Source organism: Drosophila willistoni (genome assembly GCF_018902025.1).
Source record: "Drosophila willistoni isolate 14030-0811.24 chromosome 2L unlocalized genomic scaffold, UCI_dwil_1.1 Seg168, whole genome shotgun sequence".
In the NCBI taxonomy this organism is placed as follows: Eukaryota; Metazoa; Arthropoda; class Insecta; order Diptera; family Drosophilidae; genus Drosophila; species Drosophila willistoni.
In genome coordinates this window covers 11417009-11433011 of record NW_025814047.1, presented here as the reverse complement: position 1 = coordinate 11433011, position 16003 = coordinate 11417009, and the positions used below count along the sequence as shown (strand labels likewise).

Here is a 16003-nt window from a genome sequence, read left to right as displayed (position 1 = left end):
GGAGCACCAAATAATTTGTTTATTTATGCTCGTCACATTTGGGTTCTGTTTTTAATATAGAAATAAATTTTTTTTCCCAACCAGTGAAGCAATATTAAAAGGTATATCCATCGTGTATATGATGGATTAGAGAATATTATTTTTTATAACATATTAATATATTAGATAATTTAATAAAAAATTAGATTTTACAAGATTTGTCCCAAATTGTCGAGATCCAAAACTGCGCACTAAAGTTTTTGGTGTATAGCATATTTTAATTTTAATAGCCCTCATTTCGCCATTATTTTCTTTACATTTTTGATAAAATAATTAGTTGTTGTTGCTTTAAAACGTCTCAATAAAAATGAGACAACTCGAATAATTCGAATGATTCGAGTGCCTTTGTACATTTCGATGCTTTGACACTCAATTCATTGCCTTTCATTAAACAGAGTTACGTATTTTTAGAGATTTGACAAATACTAACTCACACTCATTCATTTTATTGTGTAGTTGTCACTCATTCATTTGAATTCAATTCGAATGGATTCATTTGACTTTGACTTTTCTCTCATTCATGCAGCTCTCTAATATATAGGTATATATCTGCAATATCAGAATTGCGCGTAATTTAGTATGGAGGGCACTATCAGCAAACATATTATGCGGAAAAATTGGAAAGATCATTGCCTATGAGATGGAGTCCTTAAAGCAAGATCATAATTTGCTAGGGTTAAACTTCCATTATATACATATTTGGTCATACTCGTGCTCGCCACATTTGGGTTCTTTAACAGAATGTTTAAAGATCAAATACCGCAGTTATCTAAGATGGTTTCACCAATGTTTTTAATAAAATTTGTCACATTTGTTGTTTAAGAATTAACATCGTGTTCATCTGAAATGGCTTCACCAAATCAGATGCACCAAAGAAATATACAAAAGGAAACAAAAGATTAAAACAAAAATCAGCAATTTTCATGGGGATACTCTTAAGATGAGTAAAACGCATACGCACAGACGGGCGGACGGACAGACGGACATGACCATATCAACTCAGCTTCTCATGCTGATCAAGAATATATATACTTCAAGTGGTCGGAAACGTCTCCTTCTGTGCGTTACAAACATCTGACTAATTTTATTATACCCTCTGCAAGGGTATAAAATAGGTCATAAAGATTCCTATGACAATTATTGCTTAAAACCAAACCATCCATACTCTGTGGAAAACAATTAAGATTATAACAACGGAGCGGTATCAAGTAACCAACGCTGAGCATGAAATATAAACAATTTTCAACCCAAAAAAGAGAGTTCATTTACATACACAACACTTTGTTAAATAAAACCAGTTCATATTTTGAATTTGAAAAATATCGATACTTATTGGTTACATTTTATACTTCATACTCTTGTTCCTATATTTATACTTAAGGGGTTATATACCTTCTTTGTCAAAAAAAAGAGGAAATTTTCGATTTTTTTAGGTATGTAGCAAATATTTCATTAGACGAATGTTTTCATTTTTTGATAGTACACTTAATTAACAATGTTTGTGCGAAATTCCGTGGAAAAATATTGAATAGTTTTTAAGGTCCTCCCTTAGAGGCCTTTTTTTGGAAGAGCATTGCAGTGATAATTCCCCAGGTCGAACAGGTCAACTCAAACCATTAACCAACGAAAAAATTTTTAGATTTTTTGGAAAAAAGGTGTATTTAGTCCCTTATAAAGTATCTCTGGAGCGGTATCGAGTAAAAACCAGAGGGCCACGGCTAAATTCGACCGCGTCAAAGTTTGTACACCCTTGCAACTTTATTGGTAACTCTTTCCTTACCTATAGCCATCAAATTGGAAAAACGTTTTAGATATAACGTTAAAACGCAAAAGCTAATGTTTGCGAAAGAATGGCCTACAATCAATCACTGTTTCCACCCTAATTGCAAGGATATAAGAATTACGCGGGACTACGTGAACCACGCCACTCAATTTGCGACGCCACACAGTTGGGCCTCTGCTCGGATAGCGTTGCAAAAATCAATTTTTTCATGATCGCGTTTGGCACATGATATGCAATCGTTAGGGAATACTTCAGAGATTAGGAATCCAAAAAATTTTTGAAATAAATGATAACTTTTACAAAAAATCGCAACTTTTAAACTGAATATTGGGCGATTTCAACAATCAATTTTTTTGGATTAACTAAAACGTATGTTCTTAATTAATAGCATAGCGTTTTTTGAACTTTAGTGGAACCGAACTAACAGGGATCAACTAGTACCAATACCGGACTACGTAGGTGAAATATTAACCTATCAGATGTATATGGTCCCAATCTGCGTAAATTTGCGACACCTATGCGTAAGCCATAAAATCTCGCCTAAAAAATGCGCTACAGGTATAAGAAGAATAGCGCATGCATTGCATGATGCTGATTTGTAAATATTACCTGTTTATTTATATGCCTTTCTAGAATGTTAGATTTTTTATTTCCGCTTACCTAATTGGATGTGAATAGTTTTGTTTTTTTCCTAATTAATACAAACTAAGAGTAAAAAAACATTTACGGGTTAGTTTGATTTTTTCCTGACAATCATTGGTGGAAAATTCTTTAACAAAATTACAAACACGTTCAACGTTGCGGAGTCCAATTAGGAATTGGAGGAGAAATTCTACGAATATGGAATTTCTACGCTGCATTGCAGAATATAGTGTATGGATGTTATTCTCAAGCTAGCTTACACACTTCCTCGGCCAGAGAAACCAAAACAGATAATACACCTTGTGAGGATACACAGAGTAGATAGGAGATTCTCTCGGAAGCTAGGACTGAAAGTTGACTGCCCAAAGCACATGGTAGAAATGATAGAAATACTTAAAGGAGATTTTTTGAAAATGATAAAATAACTTCTTTAATAACAGGTGTTAAGAGATCATTAAAAGGTTGGCTGTTATCTTGAATGTTATAAATTGCAAGAAAATGGTAAATGGTAAAAAATTAGCCGAATGTACTTCAAAAACTGCTCAACTTTTGACTGAATTGTATCCGAAAAAAAACTTACCCCCACGGTACATACGATTTTGGGTCACGGAAAGGATTTAATAGAATATCAGTGTTTACCAATTGGAGAGCCTATCCGAAGAAGCACAGGAATGTAAAAACAAGGACTACAAAAGGTTTAGATACACTAATATATTAAAAACTTCTCGTGTTAGACAAAAGGAAGACCTTTTTAACATGCTAGCAACCTCTTCGGACCCACTTATTGCATCACTCAGACACGTGCGATCACGAAAGGATTTGAGTTTTAGAAAAATTGTAGAAAAGTGGCTCACAGCTTATTTCGTGCAGGGGTGTAGAAAAACTTTAACAGCGTGTACCTCTTAAACTATTGAAGATATCAAAAAAATTTAAATGCAGTTTCATTTAGTGATCATTTATACTATATTTAGTTACTTTATTGTTTTTGTTACTTTTAAAATAACTTTTAAAAATTAAAAAAATGAATATCAGTGGCTTTTCTATGTCACAGCTTATTTCGTGCAATGCATTTAACCCTAAAAATTTATTCTAAACAAATTAAACTAGTATTTGGTGTGTCCCCCATTTTGTTTAATCACCTCTTTAATGCTTGTTTCCATTGAGGAAACCAATTTTTTGGTGACTTCAGGTGATATTTTTACCCATTCTTCCAGTGGGGCATTTTTAAGGTCATTTTTATTGGAAATTGACCTTTTCCGCATGGTCATGTCAAATTTTGCCCACAAATTTTCAATCACATTAAGGTCAGGAAACTGGACAGGAGGACTGACCACATGTGGGCAATCCCAGCTCAACCAGGACTTCACAATGCCGGATTTGTGTTTTAGGTCATTGTCTTAATAAAATCGGAATCGGCCCTCTAGACCTAATTTCTCTCCACTCTAAAGTAAATTCTCCTTTAAAACTGATAGATACATATGTCTGTCCATTGTGCCTTCGATCAAAACCAGGATTCCAACTCCCGAAGCCGCCATGCATGCCCCAACCATGACACTTCCACCGCCATGCTTCATAGTGGGCTCATAGTGTCGACTAACCTTTGCCAAAGGATCCTGGCTCCCGCCCAATTTCTTTCTGGAATGAAATAATATATGCAGAAAATGACATCTATGCGGAAAATATGTATGTATATGTGAGTCACCTAAAAAAAACCGACTGACCATTACACAATCAATGGAACGCAAAATTTCGTATTCGGGTGGCGGGCAAGATCATTCAAAACTCTGCGTCGATTTAACAAATTGATGAAAAAAGCCTGCCCAGCATTTAAAATTCCAAGCGTTGATACGCTAAAAGCACAATTGGATGATTTTTATACTATAATGCATTTTAGAATTCAAAGCACGTTTAAAAATGTAGCTCACGTGGTACTAACATGTGATGTTTGGACCGAGTTTTCAGTTATTTAGGAGTTACTGTTCATTTTTTGCATAATGATAATCTTATGTCTCCTTGCATAGCCACTGTTGCTCTAGATGAAAGTCATACTGGTGAATACCATTCATTCGACCCTTTAAAACAATGGGATGACATGAAAGTGGTATATTCAAAACTATACAAAAATTCAAAGAAGCATTTGGGAATTCCTGCGACACCTGTGCCCTCTGAACGTTTGTTCTCTAAAGCTGGGAGTACTATGACCAAAACTCGCAACCGACTTTCACCGAAACGGCTTTACAAGCTGCTGTTCCTAAGTGATTGTACGGAGAAGGAGTGGGATATTTAAAAATAATGTAAATTAAAAAGATTTAGCGCACATAAATAAATACTCGATACCTTGCAACATCAATACTTAAGTTCCGATACTACTCATGAGTACATTATCGATACTTTACATTCGATATCGTGTTCCTACTTTTTTGAAAAACAAATAACTTTTTGTATAACATACAATCTTCCATTGTTGTGGCTACGTTGTGGAAAACACTTGTAATTATGAATTAACCTAGAATAGAACAATTGGAAGCTGGTTAATGGCCAATTTGGATCCTAAAATAAAAATTGTTTTCAACACCGGAAATCGTCGGTAAGTTAATTCAATAATTATATAAATAAAATCAGTTCACATTTTGAATTTACTAAATTAAGATTTTGTTTCATTTCCATTCCCTGGAGTCCAAAGTTATCGATTGTACCCCAAATCGAAACTCAAAACAATTATTACTGCTAGAACGAAGATTTCAACGTACTCCAATCCAAAAACGAACGAAGTGCAGGTCACTCTATCTTGGTATCCAGGCGTCATATTGTAATATAAACTAAGATGGAAACTCAATGGTGCCGCCGAAATCCGCTAACTGCCCAGCAGACCCTACGCAACCACCAATAGGTTAACTCATATTACTCATTCTCTTTCATTTTCATACTTATACTTAAGCGCCAGCCTACGTTATGGGAAATTAACCGTTGCATCTTGCGCTTTAAGCTTACACGTTAGGTTCTAAGCTTGTTACCAAGCGGCGGACAGAACAGTTTGGTTACAACAGCGAGTATGGGCGATTAATTTATAGCGGCTCACGACCGGCTCACATTCAAATACCGACGACTCGCATACGGCACACACACCAAACACACACCCACTTAGCCTACCATTAGCATAAGAAATACACGTGGAAAAAATAAATGAAGTATCACGTAAAAAGTGAAGTGTTTTCTTGTGGGCCCGCTTAAACATCCAACCTTAGCGCCAAACTCAAACATTCTACAAATTATAGGCCATGAATTAATTCTATAAAATAATTCTACAGATTAATTGTATAAATTAATCTAAAAATTAATCTATAAACTGATTGGTAAACCATGGCAACGCAAGACTTATCAAGTGGAATATATCATTGCAAGAAATGCATACAGGAAGACAATGACCGCATGGTGCAATGCAATCGATGTTGTTCCTGGTATCATTTCGACTGCGTTGGAGTAATAGACGAGAAATCTGAGAACAGCTGAAACTGCGACTGCGTCAACGTGTCAACGAAAGTCATCACAACCACATTAAGCAACGATATGCAGAACCTCGGAAATACCACACGAGCAGGCGAACCTCAGGCTACTTCGTCACCAACAAACCCGCGCTACCAGAACCGGATCGGGACTTTGGACTATGTCCGCCAAAAATATTCCAGGACACAGCTAGCAGAGCTGTTCCTATTTTTACTTCTGCCAAACAAAAAGCAATGGTCACACACTCAGCTTTGCGTGACACGTGGCATTACGAACACGAGGCACCGCATCTGCCGTTTCTAACCCCAAACAACACGCTACTGTAACACGCGAACAACCGCACTTAAGTTCAACGGCGATGGCGCCCTGGAATTTCACAAATACTCAAAACAGGCCTGCAAACTAGCCTAAAAGGAAAAGCACGTAAATTAATTCAATAACTCCTAAAGATAAGCTTGAACCTTATGGAATACGCACTGAGTGTACGAAACATCTACTCAACGATGGAAGCATGTGTACTCACAGGTTACATGCAGAATCCAATGCTCGTACAAGAGCTACTAGAGAAACTCCCCACACAACTGAAGCTGCAGTGAGCAAGGTTTCCCAAAGACACTACGATACCATCAATGGAATCTTTTACCAATGGATCTACGACATAGCTGAAGCAGGGTTTACCATAAGAAGAGCGGAAGCCTAAATCATCACGCAGAAGCAACTAAAGAGCAGGTCAAAGAAATTACGTGCGTCGTATGTTGCGAACCTGGGCACAAAATACACAGCTGCCCACCGTTGAAAGCCACGCGACATCAACGAAAGATGTCTTTTCTGAAAAATCATAAGCTCTGTCAATAATGCCTAAACCGTCATCACCAAAAGTGCCAACGTGTAAAGGTTTGCGGCATACAAGGCTGCCGAAGCAAACATCACCCATTGATCCACGAGATGCAGCCAATACCAGAGGCTGCGAAATCCAGCAGCCTAAACAGGCCAGCTATGGTCACCAACGTGCATACGCCGGAGGGCAAGCACACCCAGCGATCCAGAGAGTCTGGCTCAACCTATTTCCGTGTCATTCCAATACAAATCATCAATAAAACAAAAGTTACTAACACTTTTGCATTTCTAGATGAAGGATCGGCACTATCTCATCGACAACAAGATCTTTAAGCAGCTCGGCTTAAAAGGCGTTCCAGATCCACTGTGCCTAAAATAGACCAATGATACAACACGCGAAGAAAACGCATCGGAACGTGTCACGCTTACGGTTGCCAATCCACATAATGGCAATCAATTCTACTTGAAAGAAGTTCACAGTGTAGATAACCTGGATCTACCTGTACAGTCTATCGACATAAGGGCTCTCGCCAAGGAATTCACCCACCTAGCGGGACTACCGATAGCATCATTCACCAACGCACGCCCAAGCATCCTAATCGGCACAAATAACTGGAACCTCGCCGTACCCCTTAAAATCAAAGACGGGGCATGGCATCAACCAATAGCGTGAAAGACGCGACTAGGATGGGCACTCCAAAGCTCCACGCCATCAAGGGCCACTAGAGCTAATGTGAGCGTTCACAAGTGTGGCTGCAAAGACGCAGACGCCAAGCTGCATGAGATCATCAAACAAGCGTTCTCATTAGACGCTTCCACAGCAAAACCGCTATCATCACCAGAAGAAACCCAAGCTCTAACCAGACTTGAATCTACTACCGCCTTGAAGAATGGCATTACCTGATAGCTACGCAAACGCACTAAAACGGCTTAAATGCCTACAAAAGCAATTTTCCCGACAACCACAGTTGAAGGAGCAAATCACCAAGCAAGTCGAAAACCTCGTCGAAAAGGGCTACGCTCGCATGCTGACGCCGGAGGAAATAGCTGCACCAAACAGACGGACATGGTATCTACCAACCTTCATAACTAAAAATCCAAATAAACCAGAGAAGGTCCGGCTTGTATGGGATGCAGCCGCCCAATCCTGCGGCAAGGCCCTAATTGACTACATCTGGAGTGGTCCAGATCTCCTAAACTCCCTGCTTGACTTCTTACTCTCATTCCGAGTGGGACGAGTGGCGATCTGTGGCGATATCGACGAAATGTTCCACCAGATACTAGTGAGACCAGCAGACACCCATGCGCAAAGGTTTCTGTGGTTTGACAGCAAATACGAGAGACAAGAGCCTAACGTCTATGTTATGGAATCAACTGCGCACCCTGCATTGCACACTTTATTCGATACAAAAATGCAGATCGATTTTGTCAACAGTACCCTCAAGCACCACAAGCCGTAAAGGACTACCACTACATGGATGATTTTACAATGGCGAAGTCGGAAACATCGCAACTCAAGTCAGAGATATCCTCGGCTTCATCTCATGCTTTACAATAGAGCTGAAAATCCTACTGCAAGAAGTGTGGAGAAGCGGCATTGGCTGGGATGCTGGTTTACCAGACGCATTGTTTCCCAAATGAAACGGATTCTTACAACAATCGCCGGACTGACCATCCCGAGATGTTAGTTCAGCTATTGGTCCGACTCAAAGACTGTTCTCAAATGGCTTCGTATGGATCCACGAAAGTTTCTGCAATTCGTTATGCACCGCGTGGGCGAAATACTGGAATTCACAAACGTTAGCCAATGGAACTGGGTTCCAACTAGAGAGCTGCATGAATGACAGAAAAGTCAAAGTCAAATGAATCCATTCGAATTGAATTCAAATGAATGAGTGACAACTACACAATAAAATGAATGAGTGTGAGTTAGTACTTGTCATATCTCTAAAAATACGTAACTCTGTTTAATGAAAGGCAATGAATTGAGTGTCAAAGCATTGAATTGTACTAAGGCACTCAAATCTTTAGAATTATTCAAATTGACTCATTTTATTGGGATGTTTAAAAGCAACAAAAACTAATTATTTTATCAAAAATGTATGCTATACACCAAAAACTTTATTACGCAGTTTTGGATTTGACAATTTGGGACAAATCTTGTAAAATCTAATTTTTCTAAATTAGATTCCTAGTTGCCACGAACCGTGAAAACATAAATGAGGCTACCTAATATAAAATAAAAAAAAATCATATTCTCTAATCCATCATATACACGATGGATCTACCTTTTAATATTACTTTACTAGTTGGAAAAAAAAAATCCTTCCCTATCTCTGTAGAGGGTTTGAACCCGATAACAATAGTATTGTAGTCTGAGTAGGTCCCCACTGAGCCACTGACCACTCTAGTTTTGTCGTATAGTAATCATATATAGTTCAAAAATATACAATACAAATAAATACTAAAATCAGAATCGGAATTCGAATGCATTCGAATCATAGCAAATCATTGACTCACTTTCTAACTCATTCAATTCGTTTTGTTTCGTTTGAATGTTGTGCGACTGATTTTTACGTCGCACACTCATTTACTTGAAGTCGATTTTCAAAGTCATTCAATTCATTCATTTGGTTTTGAATGTTGTTAACTCGAATTGATTTTTCTATCATTCATGCAGCTCTCTAGTTCCAACCAACCTTAACCCTGCAGATCTTGCTACTAAAACAAGCAACGCCAATAAATATAAAACTTGGCTACACGGTCCAGACTATTTGCTGCAGCCACAACACGAGTGGCAAAAATGCGATGATTTGGTGCCACCAAACAATGCTGAAGTCAGGCATAACATACTCTTCATTGACAATTCGCCAATGGATTGGCGCAGGCTATATCAAGCTCTAGCGCGCTTTATTCTCTATATTGAGAAACTGAATGCGAAACAAAAGAAGGCATCGCCACCTACAGAGGTGTCTTACGAGATGATTTAGCAGGCACGCACACTCCTACTGCGGCATGCGCAGTCATCTGAATTCAATCCAGAAATTCACAAATTAACTAGAGGTAAACTTTTAAAAACAAATTCTAAACTCATATGTTTGAATATCTTCCTAGACGAAAACCGGCTTCTGCGTACCCGAGGGCGAGCAGAAAACCTAAACGGCCAAAACCAAATACTGCTCCCATATGGGGACCACATTACTCGGCTCATAGTAAACTGGTATCATCAGGAAATAGACCACACATCCCATGAGACGTGTATTAACAGGATTCGAGGCATGTTTTAAATACCACGCCTACAGGTCTTATACAGAGGCATGCGGAAGTCTTGCCAACGCTGTAAAAATGAGAGCGTCATGCCTGTTCCACCGCAAATGGCTCCCTTGCCCATCGCCAGGCTAGCTGCCTATCAACGTCCCTTGACTTACGTCGGTATGGACTACTTCGGGCCCTTTTTGGTTGCTGTAGGTCGGCAAAGCGAAAAAAGATGGGGCGTTATTTTCACCTTCCAAATCGTACGGGCAGTGCATATAGAACTGGCGTGCTCTTTGGACACTGCATCGCGCATAATATGCATCCGAAACTTCATCAATCGGCGCGGGACCCCAAGAGAAATTTACAGCGACAATGGCACTAACTTCATAGCTGCCGAAAAGATTATCTGTGACAAAGCGCAGACGATCAACTTTAACGCCGTGCAACCGGCGTTCGATGATATGAAATGAAAATTTAATCCACCAGCCGCTCCTCATATGGGGTGAGCATTGGAGCGACTTGTTCGTTCCGTCAAGACTGTTGTCGACGACATCCGCTAACTGCCCAGCAGACCCGACACAGCCACCAATAGGTTAACTCATATCACTCATTCTCTTTCATTTTCATACTTATACTTAAGCGCCAGCCTACGTGCTGGGAAATTAACCGTTGCATCTTGCGCTTTAATCTTACATGTTAGGTTCTATGCTTGTTACCAAGCGGCGGACAGAACAGTTTGGTTACAACTGCAAGTAAGGGCGATTAATTTATAGCGGCTCGCGACCGGCTCGCATACGACGGCTCAACTACCGACGACTCGCATACGGCACACACACCATACACACACCCACTTAACCTACCATTAGCATAAGAAATACACGTGGAAGAAATAAATGAAGTATCACGTGAAAATTGAAGTGTTTTCTTGTGGGCCCGCTAAATCATCGAACCTTAGCGCCAAACTCAACACTCAATAAGAAGTAACAGTTAACAAAGTTCTGCATCGTCTTTTATCCATGAAATAAAACCTTTGGGCCAATCTGGAGACTGCCCCCAAAATAATGGGTCTTTTCCGAATTTGTTCGCAAGTCTTTATGTATGGTGCGCAATACGATTCCCAGCTTTGTCAAAAAAGTAAAATATGAATAAGCTTGATATTATCCACAGATCAGATTGATGTGACCTGATTCGGTGATACGCGGTGCAAAAGTGTTATCGTATAACATATATAACAGCGCTTACGAATTTGGTAGGTTATATTTAAATTATTTGTTTAACAAATTAAATCCAATAATAATTACTAAACCTAATGATTTTTTAATGAGTACTTCTGCTAGGGCCTTCAACTCGTATGCGCAGGCGGATGAAGGTTCCGCAAGGATGAAGGTTGGCAGTGAAAACAATTTTTAAATATCTTGGGTTAATCTTTTGGTATTTGTGATTAAAGAGACTCCACGCAGAATGCCTTTTTTCGTTGAGAGCCAAAAAGAAGGTAACGGCGACCCTCATTTCGCCCGCAGACTTGTCAGCGTATTCGTTGACAAGAATCCCGATGAGGCTGTGGTATTGAAGATGATTATCTATTTTTGGTGCATAATTCTTAGGTTGCGTATTTTCTGGATTGTAGAATCGCGATGTTCCCAGTTCCGTATGGCTGATATTGTAGAGAGACTGTCGGTACCTATTATGAATGAGCCTTTTGCATACGGTGCTTTATATATAGCAAGTGAGGCTTTTTCACTTTGGTAAAAATAATCACGTCGTCGTCGTATATCAATACATTTACGCAATCATGAATAGAACAACGGATAGTGGAGAACCTTGTGGGATACCATTGTATAAATTGTGGGTGTTGGAAGTAACGTTGTTAACTCGAACCCTGAAGGTTGCTCATGAAGGCCTTTATAAGGTTATAAAGCCTTGGACCGATGCCCCAATCGAGACAGATAAGCACTGCATGTAGCCACACGCGATCGAAAGCTCTTTCAAAATCTGTCGCCAAAATAGATACATGATTTTTGGCAGAAAGTGTGGAGGTCACCGTTACAGTAAGCACAGAATGTGCAAGTGCAAGGTTTTGGGAGATGGGGGACTAGATTACACGTAGCACAAATGGATAGGTTTTTGCAATTTTCATCTGTATGACCTTACAACTATCATGTCTAGCACCTCATTGAGTTGGGAGTATATTCCCTTACCTTGACGGTGTGGCATGAAATTTCCAGTTTGCTTGGTAAGCTGTAAAGATCAAAAATGATCAAAATTACTCCAGCAGGTTTTGTATTGCCATCAATTTTTCTGGTAAACTTGAATACAGAGTGTACGTCTTGGGATTTCAGCTCTTCGATAATTTCCTCTTCGGGAACATTTATAAAATAGGGATACTATAACATTAGTATGTATAATACAAATTATTAAATCGATCTCCCTCTTTATTGCACCGGATGCTTATTATAGAGGCATCGCAACCCGTACGAAAATGTTCAATGGCTCCACAATTGAAGGAGTATTTTTTTCTTATCCGAGACCTGAGGTGATTCTTGTGATTCACCAGTTTTTAAGTCTCGTGGGCAAAAAGGGAGGGCTCTTTCTCGGTTAATGCTGAATACACGCCGACTCATCAGCCCCACAAATCGTCTCTGCGCTCTCCTAGTCTGCAGTGCATTCAGGACTGTCTACGAGAATGCAGCTATGATTTTCGTTGACATGTTGTCCGTGTTGCATTCGAAAATATGGATAAAAAGGTCGATTAAACCGACAGAGATAGGAACATTCTTTCCCTTTTTTTCCCCATATTTTTGTTTGGATTGTTAAATGGATGCTAAAATTCGGCACTACAAAATCTTAGGCCTGATTCCCACTCGATCTGTTTCCGGAAAATGGTTGAGATTAACGGTTGATGTGCAATAGTGATTCCCACTGGCACCATCCATCTCTTTATAGATGCCACAGGCAGACTAGTTGCAAAACGCAGCATTAAAAATAATTAATTTTAAATTTCTTGCATAAATACACATGTAAGAATTATGCGTATGTGTTATCAGCATCCTTGGTGTAGAGTTCCAACTAAATTGAAGATTTATTTAAAATATTGTATGTGTATATACATAATATGTATTACATATGTATGTACATATGAGTCAAAAATTTTCCACGTGAGCCACCTAAAAAAACTTCTGTGTATTTTTTAATAAAAAAATAAAGGAAAAAAATTCATTTTGAAAAGTTTTTAAAGATTCGAACTTGTACTGAAGTTACTAGTAGCAATGCTAGTTGCATGCTATTTTGAACACTTTTTTTTCTTACTTGCTGCTTTTATTAAGAAGTTTTTTAGCCTGGCAGTTTATTAGGCAAATATATAAAAATAGTTTTTTTTTTTTGTCTAAGCAGCGAAATTTCGAAAGATACGTTAATATGTGATGTGAATACCAACTAGAAACCTGCACCATGTCTTAATAGTTAATTTTACGCTTGCCATAGGCAAAGTGCAGCGAGCAAAATAAAAACCTAAAAAAAAATCCATATTTTATATGTATAGTTAGTAAATTATACAATTTTGATATTTTATGACTTTAAATAGCTATAAGATCTGTAGGTGTATATGAATATGTATGTATGTACACTTTCTTGGCAGTGGATTTTTGTGCCTTCTCTAGTTTTTGCTTGTGTTTTTTTTTGGAAACATTATTATTATGTTTTTTTTGTTAATTTAGAAGATAATTGTTTACTTTAACTAACCTAACCAAAAAATATTGAAAAAACTTACTATTTATTGTTTTATTTTCATCTTGAAGTAGAAAAATGAAGAAATTTTTACTTGTGTAAACACTTTCTTGCCAAACTGTATGTATTATAAGCATCCCTTCAGTAGCGTTTTAACTAAATTGAGCCTGAACTTAATATATTGTATGTATCTATGTAAATATATGTATGTACATATAAAAGAATCCCTTTGCAGTATTGTGTACAAAGAAAAAATAGTAGAATTAAAACTGTAAACAATTCAGATAATTTTTTGTTTCGAACGTGTAGTTTTATGTTCGAAAGCTCGTTGCCGTCGAAAATCTCATTCTAAAACGACCTTTGACAAATTAAAATACCAGAAAGAACATTCTGGCTAGATAGGTCATACATTTTTGGCCCTTTGCTAAATTTATTTAGTTTATGTTTCCTATTTTTGCCATTCATATTTACATTTTCGATGTGAATGGTACATGTTTTAAAGTGAATGACAAAATTTTAATGTTGCATTCAGAAAATATGGAAATTATCGCTTCATTCGAACCGCCTGAGATAGGAACGTCCCTTTAATCGAAGTCTTAACATTTTCTGCACTATGTGTTTGAACTACCAAAATAAGATCGTTTGGTATGCATATTAAAATTGTATTTGATTCAAGTAGATACATATATTGAAATCTTAGTGGAAGATGTACTTAGTGGAAATAGGGTAGTAGTCGGTTGCGATTGATATCCACGATGCGTATCGAAATCATCAGTTTACTTTCTATCATCTTTAATAAAACAAACTGTTTGTCATCTTTCAATTCAGATACGGTTTAAACTTTGAATTGAAAAAATGGTGAGCAATCATTTGTTTTTGTTCTAAGAATTAACAACTACCAAGTTACTAATACTCAATGTTTTATTTTAGTTTCGTAATCAATATGATAGTGATGTTACAGTATGGAGTCCCCAAGGTCGTCTGCATCAAGTAGAATATGCGATGGAGGCTGTTAAACTTGGAACGGCTACAGTTGGATTAAAAAACAAATCTCACGCTGTTCTTGTTGCTTTATGCAAACCTTTATCCGAGTTATCTGCTTCGCAGCGAAAAATTATTCCAATTGACGACCACTTGGGTATCTCGATTGCTGGCATTACGGCCGATGCTAGGGTGCTGAGCAAGTGGTTGCGCTCTGAATGCTTAAATTACAAACATTCTTATGAAAGCATTTATCCGATTTCGCGTTTAATAACTAATTTAGGAAACAAAATGCAAACTACTACTCAACGATATGATCGGCGTCCTTTTGGCGTAGGCCTTCTTGTTGCTGGATATGATGAAAATGGTCCACATATTTATCAAGTGGTCCCTTCCGCTAATTATATTAACTGCAAAGCAATGTCTATAGGGTCGCGATCTCAAAGTGCCAGGACTTACTTAGAACGACATCTTAGCAGTTTTAATGATTGTACCACGGATGAAATTATATGCCACGGTATAAATGCAATTCGGGGCTCTCTTTCAAATGATGAATTAATAACTAAAACCGAAAATTTGTCACAATTGGTAAATTATGTTGTTATGCGTTGTGCGCCTGTACTAAAATTAGTTTTTGTTTCAGAACATTACCATTGCCATTGTAGGGGAAAATTACAACAAATTTACAATTCTAACTGACGAGGAAACCAACAAATATCTTGAAATGGCCAATAACAGTAACAGTTTAGATGATCAACGCAAACCAACTGAGGTTGTCGGCACATCTGGGTCAGATGATGACCCAAAGCCCGGACCAAGTGACAGTGACCCACAAGTTGCAGTAGGTACGATGGAATGAACTCAATATGATTGATGTATGTGCATGTCACTTTTTGTGGAAATAATTAAAGGAAATGTACATTTTGAAGAAAACTGTTTTGTTTTTAAAGGTTTTATTACAAAACTTACAAAACTTAAACAACATAAATTTGGTATCAAACGAAAGAGAAAAATTCCACGAGCACGACCTCAGGTGCGCCTTGACGATTTATTTCGTAGTTTTTGTGTAATTAACAAAAGAGAATTGAACTTTTTAGCGGGATAAAAGCTAAAAATAGCTGAGTCTAACTGCTTCTAGCTAAAATAGTGTGGCCAAATGTTACGACAATGTTGGAAAGCGCGCCAAACGGCGTTGCCAGATACCAAATTTTCTGGTTAAAAATTGGCGCCTTAATTAAA

General features: G+C 37.9%; 2 protein-coding genes and 1 long non-coding RNA gene across 6 annotated transcripts; 2 read left to right on the top strand and 1 right to left on the bottom strand.

The window, feature by feature from the left end:
• Positions 1 to 3472: 3472 nt before the first annotated feature.
• LOC111519580 lies at positions 3473 to 4841 on the bottom strand. 4 transcript variants are annotated; one of them, XR_006953929.1, is made up of 4 exons: positions 4802 to 4841; positions 4401 to 4715; positions 4167 to 4314; positions 3473 to 4099 (listed from the first exon to the last, which is right to left on the bottom strand). It is a non-coding gene; the product is annotated as an uncharacterized LOC111519580 (long non-coding RNA). The 4 variants fall into 4 exon arrangements; XR_002724405.2 differs by lacking the exon at positions 4802 to 4841 and having other exon boundaries at positions 4167 to 4342; positions 4401 to 4781; XR_002724404.2 differs by lacking the exon at positions 4802 to 4841 and having other exon boundaries at positions 3474 to 4099; positions 4390 to 4781.
• A 5320-nt stretch (positions 4842 to 10161) lies between these two features.
• Positions 10162 to 10530, top strand: LOC124459849. The gene has a single exon (XM_047009603.1). The coding sequence runs from the start codon at positions 10162 to 10164 to the stop codon at positions 10528 to 10530; it is 369 nt and encodes a 122-aa protein (XP_046865559.1).
• Positions 10531 to 14564: 4034 nt separating this feature from the next.
• On the top strand, positions 14565 to 15697 carry LOC6652331 (proteasome subunit alpha type-1). The gene is made up of 3 exons (XM_002074514.4): positions 14565 to 14641; positions 14714 to 15352; positions 15408 to 15697. Exons 1-3 carry the CDS (start codon positions 14639 to 14641, stop codon positions 15621 to 15623), a joined length of 858 nt encoding a protein of 285 aa, XP_002074550.2. The 5' UTR covers positions 14565 to 14638; the 3' UTR covers positions 15624 to 15697.
• The last annotated feature ends 306 nt before the right edge of the window (positions 15698 to 16003 follow it).